At 43.9% G+C, this 21,188-nt stretch overlaps 1 protein-coding gene across 1 annotated transcript in view; it reads right to left on the bottom strand.

The window, feature by feature from the left end:
- CACNG4 (calcium voltage-gated channel auxiliary subunit gamma 4) overlaps positions 1 to 20,455 on the bottom strand; it is a 62,094-nt gene extending 41,639 nt beyond the window's left edge. The window contains exon 1 of the mRNA XM_048818051.2: positions 20,017 to 20,455. Coding sequence (XP_048674008.1) covers positions 20,017 to 20,239 — 223 coding nt within the window. The 5' untranslated portion in view covers positions 20,240 to 20,455. The remainder of the gene's footprint in view (positions 1 to 20,016) is intronic.
- Positions 20,456 to 21,188: the final 733 nt, after the last annotated feature.

Below are 21,188 nucleotides of genomic sequence, written 5' to 3'. Positions count from 1 at the left end.
ACCTTCCTGAAGACCCTTCTTGTCAATGGGAATAACACCCTTACCAAACTTGCCAGTTCTTTATAGTACTCTGGACTATGGAGACTGTTTCTTCTTTACTATCTTTCGTGTTTCGTAAGGGAAATTAGATACAGCTCCAGCCTCTGGGCTAGTCAGTCTCCAATAGTCAACCCATAAGCTCTTTGTTGTATAGTGGAAGTCAGAATCAAAGCACATCCTGGGCAGCCATCTCAGAAACCACAGCATCAGAAACACAGATACATCCCAATATGATTACAAATGAGCCAAAATGCTGTCCTTACTCAAGCAATGCTCCCATTGAACAAGCTTGAGCCAGCATCTTTACTCATTTCAGACTTAGGCAAACTCCTGAATCAATGCTGGAGTAAAGACTGAGCAAACAGCAAAGCCTCCAGGCTTTGTCCCTGTGTGATTAGTGTAAACTGTAGTCTGCATCTAAAATAATAAGTGAGGAATGGGCAGAGAAGATGAAATGCAACATCCCGTATAAGACACACAGTTCCTGATGTGATTTCAAACAGAAAACTTCAGAAGTCAGACCTCTTGCTATTGATTACACATTACTTTTGTGACGTCACCTCTTTGGTCAGCTTGTATTTCAGCATTTTTCCCCCCTGATAATGTGAACCACAATTATCTAAATGAACAGCTTCAGTTCTAACACCCCGGTGAACTGACATAGCATATCAACAGAACGGGGCCTTTAATCCCTTTGGCCTGAAAAGAAGCACAGTACACAGTATTGAGAACATTTCCTCCATGGCAACAAGACTGGTGTTCCAAGAATTAGATTTCCACAATGCCCTTGGGCCTCGCTTTGACGTCGTCATAGTTCCACAGCACAACCCCCCTGCCCTCCCCCTCACACACACGAGGCTAGCATAAATAGAGTACATAATATCAACCAATACAGAAAAAGGCTACTTGGTAGTTAATTTATTAAAAAACATATTATTAAAATCACTTTACCAAAGCAGCATTCCAAACTGTAGCTGAAATAATGCTTGTGAATGGAAAGCAAAAACACATTCCACCATTCAAACTTGTTTAATCTGCCTTTGAAATGGGTTTTTTAGCTCAGCTGCTGAGCATTAGTATGGTAACGCATTCGTCCAAATCTGTTCTCGGTGTAATTCCACTAGAGTCAATGGAGTTAAACTACAGATCATTTGGTCCTTTTAAGCAAAGTGTAGTTTTCTCCCTAGATCGTTATTGAATGCAACTGAGAGAGATCCCTGCCGCTGTCAGGAAGGCATGCTGAAGTGGTCATCATATCTCAGGTGAATAACAAGAATGAAAACCAGAGGCTCTGCAGTTTTACAACTTAAAAGAAGTCCCCCAAGGCTCTCAGCCACACCACTCATCACTAACTGACCCAAACCTGGCAGCACGACTATTTTGAGTTCAAATCTTCCTGTTTGACAAGCAATCTACTGCTGCTTTTACATTACCAGAGATCTGCCTGTAGGAACTGCTTAAAGATACCAATACTTGCTGTGCCTACCTCCCCAGGCTATTGGAAGGCATAAGTACAGACACATCTGCAAAGTATGGTAAGACCCTTTGATAGTAAACACTTGTAAAAGTACAATAGAAGGAAGGATGGCCTTGTGGTCACAGCACTGAATGGGGACTAAGAAGCTGTGGATTTGGTTCCTTGATTCTGCCACAGCTTGCGTTATGTTGGGCAAGTGACTTACGGGCAGATTTTTAAATGGATTCAGGGGCCTAAAATTGGAGATAGGTACTTAGTGGTAGTTTCAAAAGTCCCTAGGTACCTAACTCCCATTGATGCGGGCTAAGGGGATGTTTAACTGCCATGGAGACATTGGCTGCAGCCCCAGTTCTGGGACCCTCCTAACTTGCCTGGGCTCCAGCCTGAGCCTGAACACTGACACTGCAATTAAACAGCCCCTTAGCCCAGCCCCATGAGCCCGAGTCAGCTGGCACAGGCAGCCACAGGTTTCCAGTTGCAGTGTCAACACATCCTCAGAGGCTCCAGAGCCTGGGAAGCTTACATATAGCTAGCTACCAGCTAGCTGCTCTAAACTGGGAGTCTCTCAGTTAAAGACAGAGTGGAGCAGCACTTGGTGAGGTGAATTATTGCCTGACCTAGCTTGGCTTAGGGGGAGAAGATTGAGCCCTATAGAGTTACAGCCTTATAGAGATCCAGCGTATGGATATTTTATTTGCTGATCCCCATCCCTGTATCACTTTAGATATAGGCTATGGACATATGTTTCACCAGCAACTGAGAGGACCGGTCAGCTATTAACCCAAGGGCTGGACTGCGGGTAGCTGGGAACTTCCCCAGGGTTTGTTTGTCGGCAGAGATGATGCCATTTCTCAAGCTCTGAAGGGTCCAGGTGACACACACTACAGACAATGATAACGCTATAAAGGTGGAGATATCAACCCTGAGAGAAGATCAGAGGGGAATGTGTTTTGGTGTTGGAGGCTAAAGTATAGAAAATGTTATGTTGAAATCTTGCATTTGAATGTCTCTAAAGAAAACAAAAGCGGGAAGGTCTGTATAAATGTACACCAGTGGATTTACTGTTTAATAGCTTTTGTTTAAAAGTTATTCCCAGTATTCCAAATACTACTTACAGTATTTTATACTACTTACAACGTGTTTTTTGTGCATTTAGTTTTACTAGGAAAGTGTACGGTGCTTGCTCTCTGAAACTGACAGGGAACTATTCCCATCCATTTACCAGGGTTTTATATACAACAGCCCTGAGGTTTAACTCTGTGTAATGCTGTTGGAAATGTCCTGAAAAGACTGAACTCCGGCCTGTGCTTCAGCAAAGAGTTAAATTGCGGTGCAGGAAGAAGGGGAGTGTAAAGTCATACCCAATATTGCTGGCACACCCTCTCTCCCCGTGGCATTCGTTGGGAAACAAATCAGAACATTATCTTGTGTATTGCTCTGAATTAAAAGGCTACATAAACATGTTGCAAACAAGTGTCCCGTTATTTCTGGTTTTATCAAGAACCGGGAAGAAATAGTAACTGCTTACAAATGGATCTAGCATGATTATATCAACTTGATTGCTAGACTTTGCACGGTAGCAGATGACTGACACAATAGTTATAATGTACAGACCTTTCTACATTAAACTTTGGGTCTCTAAATAATATCTTGTCATTTATCTTTCTAAATATGTTGTCTTTGATACAAGCAAGAATAGAGGACTAGATGCCAGTCATTTACAATATCCTACTGAAGTTAAACAATGAAAAAATGGTAAGTAGAGGTGGGCCTGAACCAAAATCCTGGATCAAAGCACAAAATCAGTGTCACAGTTCAAGTCAACTGAACCTGTACTTCCCCTTCGTGGCCCAGCAAAGGGCACCCAACCCTCAGGCTTCCAGCTTCCCAGCCATTGCCTTTCTTGGGTGGAGACACGTGCCCCCTTCCCTTCTGACTGGGGTATTTCGAGGCTGCACAGTTCCCTACCTTCTTCACTGTGCATTTCCCAGCACAGACAGGTTGCCAAGGACACCTCTTGGCTTCCTCTTCAGAGATGGTTAACAGGTGTAAATGCTCCAGTCATAAGTACTACACAACACTTTACTCATCAGGTGAAAAAGCATGGCAGAGAAAACATATTAAAAACAATGAAAGAACCTACACGCACGCTAAAGAGCTCACCAGAGTCCACCCCAAGCCTAACATGGGCTCTGGCAGGACCAGGGCTTCAACCCCCCACCCAAGGGGCATTCCTTCTGGTTACCAAGGCCATGGCTACACGTACAGCGCCGCAGTGGCTGTGCGGCTGCAGCACATTTGGTGAAGATGCTCTATGCCGACCGGAGAGAGCTCTGCAGTCGGCATAATTAAATCACCTCCACAAATGGCAGAAGCTACGTTGGCGAGAGGAGCTCTCCCGCTGACATAGCGCTGTCCACACCCTGCTGAGCAACATGAGTTGGACCCACATAGGCTGTAGTGTAGACACAGCCCAAGTCATCACAGCTTCAGCTTGGAACAAGCACCCAGTCTTCTGGGGACTCAGTAGGCCCAGTCCGCCCAACCCTACCCTAAGGATTGTAGCCCTCCATGGACCAGAGGGTCCTGTCCAGGTGCTGGATCAGCGTATAACCAGGCTATTTATCCAACACTCCTTTCTTTGTTGGTCCTTGGAGAATCCAGTCTGAACTAGTAAATGCAAACCTCTCCGGGGGGTAGCTTGAAAGGGCTGCTAATGGAAGAAGTATATTAGCGTCCCCCTCCCTACTAGAGACGGTACAGATAATGCCACAATAATACATATACAATTGCATTTTTACTACAATGTACCCCCCAAAGGTATTAACCCGACTTCAATAAGGTTTAACTCAATTGAATCAGGTCCTGTCCGTCTGTTGCACTCAGGACTCATATTTGAATTTTTCAAAGAGAGCCAATCTTAACTGTGGCCAAACCAAACCCTGGGTCTAATCACTTCTGGACTTTGGAGTGTTTGAAATCTAGATTCCACATTTGTATGATGAGCTCAGCTCGAATCATACACATCATAGACCCTGAGATCTGAGATACTGCGGTAATAGCGGTCATAAAAGTATGCGAGCGCCTCCCAATCTTTAATGTATTTATGCTCATACCACCCCTGTGAGGTAGGGAAAGGCTATTATCCCCATTTTACAGATGGGAAACTGAGGCATGAGGGCTCAGGTCCTCAAAGGGTATTTAGGTGTCTAGCGCCCATTGACTTTTAATGGGAGCTAAGTGCCTAAACACCTTTGAGGATCTGGGCCTAAATGACTTAATGACAAGGTCACACAGGACATCTGTGGCAGAGCAGGGAATTGAACCAGAGCTCCTGAGGCCCAGTCTAGCACTAGACCATTCGTCCGCTCTTGTGGATCTGACAGGTCTACTCCGAAACTACTGAATTCATTCCTCGGCATGAAGATAGCAACAAATGAGAGGGGATTTCAGAGAGTGATAATAAAATAATACCTAGTTTTTATTTAACACATTTCATTTATAGCTCTCAATGCACTTTACATTACCGCCATCTTACATAGGGGAAAGGGGGGGTGACGTAGCTTGCCCAGGTCGGCCAGTGGCAGAACCAGGGATAGAACCCAGAGAAGAGCAACTAAAACAATGAAAGGGGAGGAGGACACCAATTTATAAGAACTAAAAATATTCACATCTTGGCTAAGTGTGAAGTGTAAGCAACAAAGAGCTATTTAGTAGTAAACCAAAGGGCCCTAACTAGGAATAATGGGATGAAATTAAGATTAGGAAAATTTAGGACAGATTTTAAAAAAAATAATCTTCATTATGGTGAGATTAAATTGTGGAATAGTCTCTTCAAACAAGATGGTGGAAGCTCCATCTCTTGGGCAATCTACCTAGTCGACGTCACAAATGACACACTGGATGGACTATTCCTGCACGGCCAGGATTATGGGCTTAGATCACGTGTGTTTTCTAGCTTTAACATCTGTGATGCCGAGCTTTCAGAAAAACCCGGTTATCAGTAGACTATAGGGAGGGGCAACAAAAATAACTCACTGTGCTTGATAAAAATGTTTAACTACCCATTCAGCTTTCCATTAACCCATGCACCTGGACTTTAACTAACACCAAAGAATGTGCCCAGTGAGTGCAACAGAAAACATTTTTATGTAAGAGGAGGTGAACATCACTAAAAATCAGAGCGCCTTTGTACGGCATGCCAAACTGCTGAAGCGAAAAAATGTCTTCAGTGAAAGGGCTCAGATGTGAGCATGTTTCAATGCACAGCTCCAGGAAAAACTCTGATGATAAATGTGAGCTTGTAATCGTTGCTTTTCAGTGGGAAGCGAAGCCGGAAGGGGAAGTGGGAAGGATCGTGCTGGCTAATTGAAGCTTACATTGTCATTCAAGCACTGCATTTTAATTATAAGCTGGTGATGACACACATGTCACTTAGTTCGCATCCACTTTTAAGCATGCGTATGTGTAAAAAATGTCAAATATTAATTTACTATTGTGATCATGTTCATTACCCTACACTATGTCTCCCAGGCACATGTATAATGACATGTTGATACATGTTAATTCTAATGCCTCTTTTAATATAGGGCTTAAACACACATTTAGGGCCAAATTCTGTGCCAGATGGCCACCAAAACAGGTACACATTAATGCTATAAAGGCAACATAAGCATGTGGCCATACTGTAGCCAACTGCAGCCCTCTCAGTGCAGGTTATTCCTGTCAGTCCTGCCCCAGAATGCCCCTCTGTATCTTCATCTGCAGTGTGGTTGCTCTACAGATTTGGGCCCTCATCCCAAAAAGTCTTACACATTTGCTCCATTTTATGCATGTGAGCAGTCCTATTGATCCTGCAAAGCTAAGCATGTGCTGGCTTTTTGAAGAATCAGGGCCTTAGCGAGGATTTGGAATCCAGCTGGAAGATTTCTGGCCTCTATTTCCTTCTCTGCAGGGTTCTGCTGTGCCCAAAGACTCTGTTTCCAGCCAGGATTTCACCCTTTTAGATACCGAGATGTATGTAAAATGGGAAATTGACTACAGATAGCTACAAAGTCAGTCTTGAAAAATCAGGACAAGATCTCGAATAAAAATAAGGGAAAGCATTGTAAAAAGCAGGTTTTCAGAGTAAATCTCCTTCAATCACATTGGATAGATCAACAAGGGCAGCTGTTTTTTAATTTATTTGATATCAAAATTGATATCAAAATATAAATTAGACTTCCCATTAATAAAAAAATAAGAGGTAGTAGGTTCCAACTGAATCTTCTGAGTGATTATCATTAGAAAATGTACTCGGAATGCAGTATTTGTTATTACTATACATTTACATAGCGCCGTTCATCTTAAAGGATTCTAAAGCACTTTGCAAACAATATGCATCTGCTACCACTGAAAAAGCAGCACAGCACACCAGCAAGGGGTACGGTGCATAGCCCAACAGAGGGGAAATTTTGTCTAGTTACAGGGCAAACACTTACACTAACGAAAAGTGCCACAGGATCTTTAATTCCTATATGGAACAGATCGAGCCTTAGATTTTAAGGCTTCGGGTAACATTTCCAAAGGCTCCTAAGTCACTTACATGCTTAAGTCCCATTTGGTGTTCAATTAAAAGTCACTTTTGAAAATAGGCTCCTAAGTCACTTAAGCACTTTGAAAATTTTACTCGCTCTCGCTGTAAATACCTGAGCACTCAATCTATGCTCAGATTATATGCAGTAGAACCCCTATTTTACAAACTCACTGGGGACTGAGGAGTTCATAAAACTGAGAACCTCATAAAATGGAACATCTCAAAATTAGGGTCGGTATAGTGCATAAGTTGAAGTACGGTGCACTGCATCACTTTCTTCTTCCTTCAAAGCTATTTCTAATGCACATAAGCCATCATCAGCATGTGAAGGGACGTCTCCTTGTTCTTCACTGATATCACTTGTTATGTCATTTTCTTTCTTTTAGGGAAAATGGTTCATATCCTAGTCATTTGTAAGATTAGTGTTCCTACAATTAAGGGTCCACTGTACTACAGAAGGGTGAACAGATGAGTCTCACAGGCTAAGATTTGAAGCTGAGGTTACAAGAAGCCACTTCCAATCTGTTACTTAGACTACAGAGTTAATATTCTTTCTATTATGAATTTTATATGCTCTGTGTGTGGTAATATTCCTTATTATTATGGTTGCCTAATACTTCTCATTGCAAAACCCTCTTTTCAGTTGCTTATAACTTTGCCAAATGTTAACCATTTGGGCTGAAATTTTTGATATTGGGTGTCTTCCTTGGGCTGAATTTTGTTTGGAAAATGTCAGCCAAAATGGTTCAGCCATTTTGGAGAATGAGACTAGGGGAAAATACATGGTTTTTAATGTTACATTACTGCTGATGACCTTTTCTTTTACAAGCTCCATTGGCCCCATGCTTTGAAAAAGGGACTTTTGAAATTTGGCAAGGGAGTGACTTGTGGGTCAGGGATATGCTTTTTGCTGTTCCTGTGAAAATCCACCAAAATGTGTCCATCTTATTAAAAAAAAACACCTGCGCTTTCCCGTGTTCAGTAGAGACTTAGATTTTAGCTAAAATCTCCAAAGATTCTGTGCACGAATAGCATGCTCAGGCTTCTCACAGTTCCTCCCAGTGTTGAGCAGACTACATCTCCAGAGAGCAACTGAGCACGCTCTATCTCCTGACAGCTCCTAGGAGTGGCTGGACTGTGCATGTGCTATCCCCAAAGGGTGGCTGGGCAAACAAACAGGGGACAAGGAGCTGGGGTGAAGTGGGGGGCGGGGGGACAGGGAATGGCTGGGCAAGAAGACTGGAAGTGGTAGCAAGGGGAGACTCAGACCGGGATGGGGAGTTGAGAGGCATGAGACTAGGTCTTTCTGGGTAAGGAACAAAGGATGGGGATCAGCAGCATGAGGAGTGGACAGTGGGCCTGGCTAGGTTAGGAGAATGGGACTAGGATGAGGAGCCGGGAATGGGGAAGAGACGGCACTGTCACTGGGCAGAAGGGGGGGTCATGCTTGGGGAGAATGGGCAGAAGAGTCAGTGCTCCCTAGAGCACACTCCCCTCCACAGCCTGGAATAGATCCCTGAGTCTCACCATTTGTCTGTTGCCAGCAAATACCTGTGAAACCCACCAGCAAAGTGTCTTATGCGCTGATCCACAGAGAGGATAACAACCTACTACTGCTATCAGTTATTCAAGTGACAGAGGTCTCTGCACTGGCGCTAAAGGTTCCAACCATGTTGATGACCTATGTGGGTGTCAATATGAAGGCAACCTTACTTCTGGCATATTCTAACTTTTGATTGCTTGACTTCACAAACTTAATAATGTTTTTATAAACATTTTATGCATGTTATATTAATGTTATATACAGTATAATTCTAGTTTTGCAAATTCTCTTTATCCAGAAATTCTAGTTATCCAAATCCACAGTGTGTCCCCCATGGAGCCTTATGATGGATCAAAAGTATCAAAATAGCACTTCTGTTTATCCAAATGCCAAGTTATCCAAAAGTTTTCAATATTCGCCAGGCCATACGGACAACCAGAAATGTACTATATACACATTCATACAAACATGCATATATATACACACACCCTTTATACATATGATATTGATATTAGTTACATAGCACTAAAAGTGTACAAGGGCACTTTACAAATAGTCATTCGCCCAACTCCAAAGAGCTTGCAATCTCACTATATGATGTACAGATGAGTGATTGAGGAGAAGGGATGACAAAAAGCAAGGCAATTCTCACACAAAATTATCCAGAATTTTTTGATAATAGCAATCAACATTATTCGCTGAGCTATAAAATAAGTATATTTGATATATTTTAGATTTGATTTCAGTTAGACATTGCTCCTCCAGGCAATATCCTGTTTCAAGTCATAACTGTGACATGTCCTGGTTTCTATTTAATGCCTCACAGCAACCCTACATAAACTGTGCCTTTGGGAAACAAATAAGGCAGAATAAACAGTCTAAATCTCATTAAATGTCACAATTTGGGAGAAGAGAGAATGTTCAGTCGTCCATATTCAATACTAAAATGAATTATTTAAGGCATAAGAAAACTGATCTGAAATCTCCTGTATAAAAACGGGCAATGGCTTAAAACCAGTTATTAACTAAAACTGGGGAAAAAATGAATGTGAAGTGAGGCTGGAGCTTTGTTCAACAGAGAATGTTTTCTTCTCCTGAATATCTTTGAAATATTCAGCACTATTGAGTTAATGGGATCAGCTAAAGGAGAAACATTCAAATGGCATAACCCAGAGGCACAAACCAAGGTAGCAATTCAATGGGAGAATACCCAAAAAACAATAAACGGGATTAATTTAAACCAGGATTGACAATCTGCGGGAAAATGCATTGTTCCATAATAGTTCCTCTCTTCCTTTGTCATATGCTTCCTGCCCCCCAACCATCATGTTTATGTTACTGCTGCATCCTTTAGATATATAATTAGATACATGGTAACTTTGACGAATGTGAAGTATTAGTTAAAAGTAAACAGAACGCTGCATAAACACACTGGAGATGAAGCAAAAGAGGTGGAGAAAACAGACGCAAGAACACATGTGAGGCAATAGACCAACCTTCAATAACTCTGTGATCAGAACTTTGTTGGTTGCCAGAGAAGAGACCAAGGAGGCTTGAGAATAAAGAGGAAGTACAGATCCTTGGCTTTCTACCTGGGGCAGAATGGTCTTTGTTGGGTTGTGTCATGAAAGAATCTCGCAGTCACTGAAAGTTAATTTTGAAGCCACCTTTTTTACAGAGGAAAAGTTATAACACATGAGCAAGAAGAAGTAAAAAGGCAGGGCTGAACTCTGGTGCTTGTATAACCACACACTGGCAGAGGGTAAGTGGATAAGACGTCACTGAATTTGAGCCAAAGTCTATTAAACCGGGCAAAATAAATAAATAAATAAAACAACCAGAAATCCAGTTTGAAGGGAAATCTATCTCCAGTCCACCTAGGACCAGCAAAAGTTACTTACAGATGTGTGGAAGGCTATTATGAAAGAACAGATGGACAGAAGCCATTCTCTACTTCGCAACTCTAACTGTCTTCTATCAAGGTAAAACAAAGAGATGTATTTTGGGAACAGAGAACAAATGACTGGAACAAATAAAGAAAATGCAGGTCAGGGAGACCTGGAAAATGAAGAGACAGAACTAAATCAATCATGTTTTGACAAACCAAAATGAACATAAAAAGACAGACATATTGGCACAAGGTAGAAAATGAGAGCCAGTGAAAAGATAGAGAAGACACATTACCGTATTTGGAAATGAAATTCTTTTTGATTGTGCTTCAGTTGTTCATTGACGTCAGTGGAAGATGAGGGAGCTCAATACTTAACAGCTAGGGGTCCTATGAGCAGATAGACTTACTTATTATTACAAAGCCTGTGCTGTTCTTCAACGATTGCTTCCATGTAAGGGTTCTTGGGGAAGATTCACTGAAACGCTCCAGCTGCCTTGTGCTACTATGATTGAAATGGCTGTTTAAACTGGAGTTACAGCTGCCTTGTGTTGCTGGAGTGGAGCAAAGTAACCAGATCAGAGGGGTGATAAAATAATGTTTTTTTTTCTGTACAGCACTTATAAATATGTTTCAGTCTCTCAGATATACTGACAAGTGTGTGTTTAGTTTGTTTATTCTACTACCCCTTTGACTGACACCTTGGCATCTCTCTGTAAGAGTCTGGCTGCTGAACCTGCAACATCATAAATATGAGTGCCAGGAAATTTAAAATGAAGATAAGCACAAAGCAAAGTTAAATTCTGAAACAGGCCCAGTATTCCAGTGTGACAAAAAATATTAGGAAGTATGATTTTTGTAATGAGATGATTCCTGGCTCAGAAAAGCAGAACTGGAAAGAGACGTTTTACTGAACAGGTGGGGCCCATTTTTCTCTTACTTACACCAGTTTTATACTGGCATAATTCCACTGACTTCCAAGAAAATACTCCAAATTTACATGAGTGTAAGGAAGAGGAGAATCAGGCTATGAATGTTTAGGGCCAGATCCTGTCTCTCGAAATCTGCATGCTTAAATGCAAAGTTCCAGTGGATTTATGCTTCGTATAATGACAGGAGAACTTTCATAGAATCTATGTCCAGAGAGACCATTAGATCCCACAGGTTCTCAAACTTTTCTTATTGTGTACCTCCTTCCAGATCTACCAGCTTCCTTGCTTCCCCCTTCTAGATGTACCAGCTCCCCACATACCCCTACCCTTCTCATCACTGATAACTTTGTGTGTTCTTCTTAACACTACATGTCATTAGCCATTTGTCCATACTTCACTGTTAAGTACAGATAGTCATAGTGCGACGTATACAACCAACCCCCACTCCCCCACGGCCCTAAATTCTGAGCTCAGTTGGACTGGACAGAAGCTGGGCAACTGAACCCATGCTGTATGGTGACTGGATGTGAGGGCTCTGTATGACAGCATCTCTGTGTATCTGTGTTCTCATTGGTACATCTTGAAGGAAATTAACTACCGTATTTTATATAACACATTCCCAAAGAATTTTAAAGTTTTGTCTGAGTAGCCCATTGTGAAAATGCAATAAATAAAATAATAAATAAAATTCACCATGACATAATTGCTACTGTGTGCCCCCGAGAGATGGCTCGTGCACCCCCCCCCCAGGGATATGCATACCACAGCTTGGGAACCCCTGAAGACTGACCTGAAACTTTTACTACCAAGGCACATTAATATAATATTTACCATTTTATAGGAAACTATGCAAACAAAACACTTAATTCACCTATACTGTGTACTCACCTTTGCTGAGCAACTGTATAATCTTATTGCCTATCTTTCCCCACCACCTCTTCCCTGTTGTTATTGTTGTGTTATGGCAGCATCTAGAAATCTAAACTCAGATTGGGGACCCACTGTATTAGATGCTGTACAAACACAGAGGGCTTGTCTCCACCTACCGGTGGATCGACACTGCAGCAATCGATCCACTGGGGGTTGATTTAATGGGTCTAGATCACTAAATTGACCGCCGATCACTCTCCTGTCAACTCCGGCACTCCACCGGAACAAGAAGCATAAGGTAAGTCGACGAGAGAGTTTCTCCTGTTGACTCAGCATGGTGTAGACACCCCAATAAGTCGACTTAAGGTACGACCTAAGGTTATTCACACAGCTGGAGTTGCGTAACTTAGGTTGCCTTAACCCCGTAGTGTAGACCTGCTCACAGTAATAGACTGTCCCTGCCCCAAAGACCTTATGATCTAAACAGACAAGACAGACAAAGTAAAAAAGTACTGTTATCCCTGATGTACAGATGGGCAACTGAGGTACAGAAAGATTAAATGACTTTCCCAAGGTTATATAGCAAATTAGCAAATCTCTGGATGGTAGAACCTAGATCTCCTGATTCCCAGCCCAGTGCCTTAATCATAAGACCATCCTTTATCCTGCTGCTCTGTTTGCCTTTTTGTTGTCTCATGTATGAAAGTAGCTGGTCAGCTCTTTGGCATGCAGGCCATGTATGATTTGTCTCTGCTGCCAAGCACCTAGCAGACTTTTGGCCTTAGTTGCAGTTGAAGGCATAGGTTCAGCCATTGGGTTGAGGGGATGGAAGGGGAGGAGTAGTCCCTGGCCATTTCTTGCTGTCTCTATTGATGTAAAGCTTGCTGTGGTTCTAGGATGGATACATTCTCACATCTACTCCCCACCCCCAACTTTTTAATGTGGTTTATGGTGCTCAGCATCTTGCAGGATACAGCCCAAAGTCAGTGTTTAACCTATGCAACTCACGCTGTATAACAGCAGAGACATCTAGTTAAGCTTTTTTATGCCAATCATGTGTCCTTTCTGACTGATGCAGCCAGAGTGGATTTCCTAGCCACTGCCTTGCCATATATAACATAGATTAGTACAGTAAATGTGATCAGCATCACATAAGAAATAAACAGTCTTTTGCAATTGTGACAGGTTTCAGAGTAGCAGCCATCTTAGTCTGTATCCGCAAAAAGAAAAGGAGGACTTGTGGCACCTTAGAGACTAACAAATTTATTTGAGCATAAGCTTTCGTGAGCTACAGCTCACTTCATCGGATGCATTCCGTGGTAAAAGTAAGTGGTAAAAGAGGAAAATACCACTGAATGCATCCGATGAAGTGAGCTGTAGATCACGAAAGCTTATGCTCAAATAAATTTGTTAGTCTCTAAGGTGCCACAAGTCCTCCTTTTCTTTTTGCAATTGTGTAACCCAGGTCACTGAGACATATGTAGGACCAGAAAAATATAACTCCATATTTGTCTACATTCTCAGTTCCTGTTAGAGATTGTTCCGGTCACAAACTACTGGCATATAGCTATATGACACACCCCCTCTACGACTGCCTACTGTATACGTTATATATAACACACCACCACAATATGTAGTTAACCAACTATGTATAATTTGTTGTATCCTTGACTCGTCCCACATATGATATTCTGAAACTATTAAGTAAAATGAATATTATCCATATTACAGCTTTCACAGATGAAAAAAAACTTTAACATCTGGATTACAGATATACTTCCATTAGTTTATGGCCTCCAGAGAGTGTCACTAATGCACACAATGTCCTTGGTTTTGCTCTGGGATCTCTGACTTCCTAAAAGCTATGTAAAGAAATCCTGTGTAGCCTGATACTCCCTATTGGCAATATACCCGATTGAAGAGGGTAAATTAATCCACCAACGAATAAGTCACATATGCAATAAATTGACTCCCAATCTACATGTTTCATACACCAATGTAGGAAAAACTGATGTGCTAAATCCATGCTGTATTTTGAGATCTGCCGTTGCAAATGACGAAGGAAGCACATGTACAGACCCTTGGTTTTTTTAGCGAACAGATGGATCCTCTAGTATAGTTTCTGCTAGCAGCTCCTCTAACACAGCCTTTCCCAGTTTTTAAAGACACACAGTGTGATGATCTGAGGTCAGAAATTAGAAGAGATTTAAACTCTGTTTCCAAACAAGCCGCTTCAAGCTCAGAAACTCTAGCTAGCAAGCAAAATGCCATAAACAGAAAAATTAGCTTAAAAAGTCTGTCAAAAATAATTCACCCAGCTTCTGGCAAGTTTCTACTGCACAAGTGCTACAAGGATAAAACTGGATTCATAAGAACCATGGTTAAAACTGATCCATGCAGCACAAATTCTTTAACATCGTGAGGGGGACGTGATGTGTTTTAATCATAAGCAAAAAGAGGGGGAATCAGATAAATGCATGGACTGGAAGAGAATGACGATCTGGGCTGATTCTCAGAGCCCTTCTCAAGTGTGTTTTGTTTTGTTTTAAAACATTTGGTGCTAAATGTTCAAGCCTCAGCTGTACCTGCAGAATATGTACTGTGCCCAAGAAATAGTTTATTGCACACTCATAAGTACTGCACGATATATTCACTCATCTTTGTGTTCTCCACATACAGCTATCTACTTGCACAGCATGAGTATAGGCTCATATGAACAGAGCATTTTGAGATGGAAAAGTGTTCATGATTTACTTGTCTGAGTAAGGACCATGAACTTGCTTTTACAGTATTCACCTTGGATGGTAACTTCCTTTTATGTGCTTGCCTCAAACATTGTACAAGTACATTTTCTTTTGCTTGCAAGGATGTTCACAGAAGCAGAACATGTCACAAATACCCAAGTGAATGTGCATTCATGCATGCCAGACGTGTTGCAGACAATTGTGCAAATAGGCATTTGTGCAAATGCTTGAGCCATAAGTGATTCGCTCGTGCTTGTCTCCTTTTTATAAATGTTGCAGTCATTCAGTCAAGGAGCACAAACAATACCTATGTGAATTAAGTGACCAATCACACAACACAAATAGCAAATTACAAAACAGTGAATATTCAAAGGAACAGTCACAGCAAATAGTTCAGGGGTAATCCATGCCCTGAAATGTTTAATAAAACACTCTTTGAATAATTTCAAACAACAAATACATTCCCCAATTTCCTATCCTAATGTCACGGGGCCCAGTCCTGTACACACTGGGAGTAGTGCTGTCTCCTGTGAATAAGTCTATTGACTACAGTGTGACGATTTCAGGGACGGATATGGCGGTGGTTTTAAAATATACCACTATTTTTCTAGGTTAGGTTTCAATACACACATCAAACTAAGTGGTACTAGACATATACCATATTAGTATAAGCTACATAAAAATGATGTGTAGCTGTATGTTTCTCTAATTTAGCTTATCTTGATTTCAGTGGGGCTATTCCTAGTAGGAAGCTTTACACCTGGTAGTGTTTGCAGGATTGAACCTATTGACCTCTCAAGGAAGATGCTCAATGGCCATTATGGAGCTATGATAAGTTACACCAGTTGAAGATCTGTCCCCTAGACTGTAACCAGATCATATCGTTAAAAAGAGATTACAGTTTTAGCTATTGTTATACTTCCACAGATTATGCAGGTTCTAGACCATTACCCTAAGATCAGTAAAAGAGGCAGGAAGCTGCAACTTCTACTATAAGTATATGCACATTACCACTGAGGAATTTTTTAACAGTTTGTTATTTAAGAATGGGTAAATTAGATATACGTATTAAATCCTTTGGGAAATAATGCTACTGACTAAAGTAGCATTTCTCAAATGCGGCCACCGTGGCTGCATGTGACTATCAGGGGCTTTTCTTGCAGCCACAGCCTCCTGGGCAGTGATGGGGGGGCCACAAAGCAATGGCCCGCCAGTAATGATTGAGCCCTGCCCCGCTTTGGAGACACAAATGCTGGAGGAGCAGACAGCCAGTGAGTTCCCAGGGGCAGTGGGGTCAGGCTTCAGTCCTTGGGTGGTGGGTGGCAGGCTCCAGCCATGGGATTCAGGCTCCATTCCCCGGCCACACAGTGGCAGGCTCTGGCCCCAAGCTCTCCCCTCCCATCACACCTGGGTCCCCGCTGCCTCCATACCAACCATCCAGGGCTGAATTTGTCCCCAGGCTTGCCAGAACTGAGTTAGTCTGATATGAAAAGTGATATTTGTATGTTTCTTGATATTAATAGCTAGCAAGTCTTTAAAAAAGCAAGCAAAGAAGCAAAAGAAACAACAAGAAAAAAGACAAGAACCTGCAAAGCACCTTATTTGTGTTTCTATTCTGTTTAGGTCCAGTAAAGAATAGAGACAACTGTACATTACTTTTAATATTGAGTCTGCAAAAAAAAAAATCCTACATAAATAAATTACAACGATTTGACCATGTATATGTGCATATGTATTTGTTTTTCCTAAAGTTGATTAAATATTTTAGGGGAAATTGTCAGAGTGTCCAGAGGCCACCAAAAATTTTGTTGTGAGACCCCCCTAAAGCCATCTAAGACCTAGTGAACCTCCAACTTCCCCCCCCTGAAAGAACTATGATAAAAAGACAGAAATTGTGTATTAATTGACCAGAAACTAAATTAATTTTGCATAAGTGTTATTTTAGAGTGACTGCTCTCCACAGAACTGACTAGGACAACATAATTTCAGCCCAAACAGAATCCCAACCAAAAAGAGAATTTGCCAGAGCCCAAAATTGTATTTATCTACTAGTTGCCAATTTGTTAAACAATGTGGAAAGGAAGAAAACACTAAAGAACGACTACAGCTCAGAGAAGGCACTATCTTTTCCTGTGTGTTTCAACATTTTCTCTTTGAAAATTTGGAATTTTTCTGAGCCTTGATATGTAACAGTTTGAAATCATGTGTATACATTTTCACAGATATAGGTTAAAAATATTTTAATGGACCATTTCAACTGACCTGAAATACACTCACATCTAACACTTTATTCATGCCAGTAATTTAAGAGGTTGTTTAACAAATTTCCAGCTTATGAATGTTTACGTCTTAGATCTGTCACCGAGATAAGAGTCAGGTGGTGTTAAACCCATAAAAATAAACGAAGTGGCTTTTTATAGTGATTATGAAACAAATAAACAAAAATACCCATAAAAACAGAGTTCTAAAAATGGGTCTTCAAACCAGACTACTTAAATAAAACATAAACATTCATAACCTGAAAATGTTTTCCCACTGTCTGCCTCATCAGAATTTTAAGTATTATATTATGACTTTAATAAAATAACCATCCATGCAAACTGATTAGCTCAGATTGTCACTCATGTTTACTTGGATATCTTTTTAGACATTCCTTTATTATTTTTTAAAACATCAAAAACCTACCGTACTGAAACCAAGGTGTCATGATGTGATTTTAAACTTTGATATTTTCATGTACCTGTACAATCTATTTTCAAAGAGAATGTTTGAGAAGAATGAATAATTTGCAATGAATTATTTATGTGATGAATGTAGCCTCTCTTTCTGCTTTCTCCGTGAGCAGATATCAATTTTCTCAGATTTATGCATTCTTTGAATATGACAAATAACTTTCAGATTTTTTTACTTTGTGGTATGATCATGAATATTTGAGTGTCAATCAGTATTGCTTCATGGAGATTGGTTAGCTAAGTCACATGGTATCTGTTCTCTTCCCTGAATAGATTAATGTTCAAGCTCCAGCAACCCAAATCTTCTATATATGACTTTGCAGGTGCAAATACCTGTGCAAGTAAAATTTGATTGCTCACATCTTCAAAGCAAAAGGGGACAAAGCGTCACCACAGTGTGGACAATGTAGACAAATACTCTATTAGTGGGCGTTTATCTGCAATATTTGCCCAGCTCTCAACACTTTACTAGGTGCTTTAGTTTTGTACAAAGAGTCTGATCTAGGTTCAATTGAAGACAAGGTAAAAACCCTCCCACTGGTTTCCACGGAAGCAGGATTAGGCATCTAATTATGAGATTCTTTAAAGATCAAGGTGAAATGTTGGCTCCACTTAAATCAATGGCAAAAATCCCATTGATTGCAGTGAAGGCAGGGTTTCACCCCAGATATGAGGGCCCCAATCCTGCAAACTGTTCTGAGCAACTCTTGATGGATGCTGAGGAACGTACTTTCCCAATGAAGATAGAGCCTGGAGGTCAGAAGACCAAACTTGGCCAGGACCTCAAAATTTGGCCCAATGGTTTTCAAGGGGAGTTGAGGATGCTCAGCCCCCTCCTAAAATAACCTCAGCACCGCTCAGGCTCAGACCCACATTTTCTAGGTGTAATTGAAAAAGAAAAAACAGGTGATGTGTTGGGATCCTTTCAGGAGTTGCCAAACAAAGCGTCTGTGTTTCCAATAAAACTAGGGCAGGTGTCAAACGGCTGCGATTCTTCCATGTTTTGACTGAAAAGCATTTTTCTTCTGAGACTATGATGGATATGCAACATATTTCCTGGGTAATTATTCATCGGGTAGCAAAGCAGGCCACTGCCAGAGAAAAACGATCTTCCCAGGAACCTTTACAGCAGTAGCGGAGAGGAGAAGATGACAACCGCTCCCAGGTTACAAGTGCTTCTAGGATGCCACAACTAAGAAAATAAAACCTACACTGTACTAACTGTCCGGCTCCGACTTATCGCTGCTCCTGGCTGAGTGTTGGTAAAGTTTCCCTTCTCCACAACCTGCCTGGGCACCGGGCAGGGTCGAGATTTCAGCACCCCAGCAGCCCGGCTCCCCTTGCCAGCCTCTGGGGCGCCTGGATCCCCCTCAGCCGGCTTCCTTCCCCACCGCCAGCCGCTCAGGGCGCTTGGCTGCCAGGGGCTGTTTCCCTCCCGTGGGGCTCCCCCGAACGGCTCCGCGTCCCTTTACTAAACCGACGAGCCGAGTTGGGCGGAGAAGCCGCCTTTGGCCGGAGCGGGGACGCTGCGTCCTGGCACCGTGGTGGGGTTTAGCTTGTAACTGGGACGCGGGGGGATGGGGGGGGGTGTCTTGTTAGTCTGATTCAGATCCCATTGTTTAGACGGGGCAGCCCCTTAGGGCAGGGACCCTGTCTGTCCTCTGGGCACCGGCTGACCACACACTGCGGGGGCTTCAGCCATGGTTCGCAGGCTCTGTCCGGAGACAAACCAACCCCCCGCCCCCGGGTCACTCTCTGTCTCTCTCTCTGTCTCTGTCTCTCGCTTTCACTCCCCCATACACACCCCCTCCCGAGAGGAAAGGGCAGGTCCCACCACACCAGACAGGCGCCCAGCCGCACCAGTCCCTGCGTTTGCCCCGGAGAGCGGGCAGGGAGCGGGGCTCGGAGAGGGCAGCTCCCCGGGGAAGGCATCCCTGTCCCAGGTCCGGTTCCCATAGCAATCTCCGAGAGACCGGTTGCCAAGGCAACCTCCTCCTCCTCGACCGAAGGACCGAGGCTGAGAGTCGGGCTACGTCGAGGCTCTGGCTGGCCGGGGCACAGCCCCAGCTAGGGACCCAGCCTCGTCTGTGCAGCCAGCCCGGGCCGGGAAGTTACTTTCCTGCATCTTTGCTTCCTTCCCTGTGCTCTCACCCCGCTCCCCCACCCCATCAGCCCCCCGCAGCCCCACACACCTTCCCCCCCAGCCCGGGCCGTACCTTCCAGGCAGCAGACCCGCCAGAGCCCGGAGTGAGTGAGGTCCCCCTTCGCCTTGCGGGGCTGGCTCTGCGTCTCCTCCGCGCTGAGGTTGGTCCCGTTGCAGACGTGGGCGCTGGAGTAGAGCCAGTAGTCGGTGCCGATGGCGATGGCCATGAGGCTGAAGGCGGCGAAGGCTCCCACCGTGGTCAGCAGCATCTGGACCCCACGGTCACACCACACCATGGTGCTTCATAGCCCCCCGCGCCGGCTCAGGGGGCAGCAATCGACCGAGGCAAGGCGCTGCCTTCCCCCCCGCCAGCACCGCCCACCCAGCCCGGGCATGGGGGGAAGGAAACAATGCCCCACGTCTCCCTGGGGAGGTGCTAGCCTCCTCCGCCCCGGTGCACGGGGGGGCCAGCGAGCTTGACGGGAGAAGCTAGATCCCCCCCCCGCCTCCCTAGCCCCTCCTGCGCCGCTGGGGCCCGGGGTCCCCCCTCCAGCATCCTGCACCCCCGTGCACACCAGCCATGCCTCCCCCTGCCCAAACTCCGAGGAGCGGCTAGCTGAGGAAGCGGAGGGGGCTGCGGAGGCTCCGCCTCTCCTCGCTGGACCACTAGGTAGTTCTCAGGCAGAGGCGGTGGGGCGGGGGGCGCGGACCGAGCTTGGCCCGGCGCCGGCGAGGACGCCCCAGTCCAGCTCCCGAGGGCTAACCGGGCGCCCTCGCGGCTGCAGGAGAGGCTTTGTGGAGGGTGGGTGGCCCCCAGCTGGCTCTGGGGGTGTGTGCGACACGCCCGTGTTCCACGCACTGCCAGCCCCCTGCCTGGAGCATTCACCCTCCCCTGCCCACGTTGGTGGAGCTCCTCAGTCCTCCCCCCAAGCTGCTACTCATGGGCTGTGTATGTGGAAAGAGAGCGGCCCTCTCCCCCCCCCCCCCCGCATCATCTCCTGGTGGGCAGGGGCTGAGGAAGGGAAGTGCATGCCCAGGGATCCAGTCCCTCAGCCAGGGAGAGAGAAGGAGCCTATCCCCTGGGCGGAGGAATTAGGGAAAGATGTGCAGGGAATCCCTGGGAAGAGAGTGAAGAGGAGAGAAGTAGTCCCCTGGGATCCTGTTCCTCGGTGAGAGAAGAAGATGGGTGCGGAAAGCACCATATCTCAGGAATCTCTGTCTCCCTACTGCAATGCCCGCAAGGAG

Source organism: Caretta caretta, chromosome 14 (assembly GCF_965140235.1).
Source record: "Caretta caretta isolate rCarCar2 chromosome 14, rCarCar1.hap1, whole genome shotgun sequence".
In the NCBI taxonomy this organism is placed as follows: domain Eukaryota; kingdom Metazoa; phylum Chordata; order Testudines; family Cheloniidae; genus Caretta; species Caretta caretta.
The sequence above is the reverse complement of the archived record's forward strand: the minus strand, read 5'-3'. Positions and strand labels throughout refer to the sequence as shown.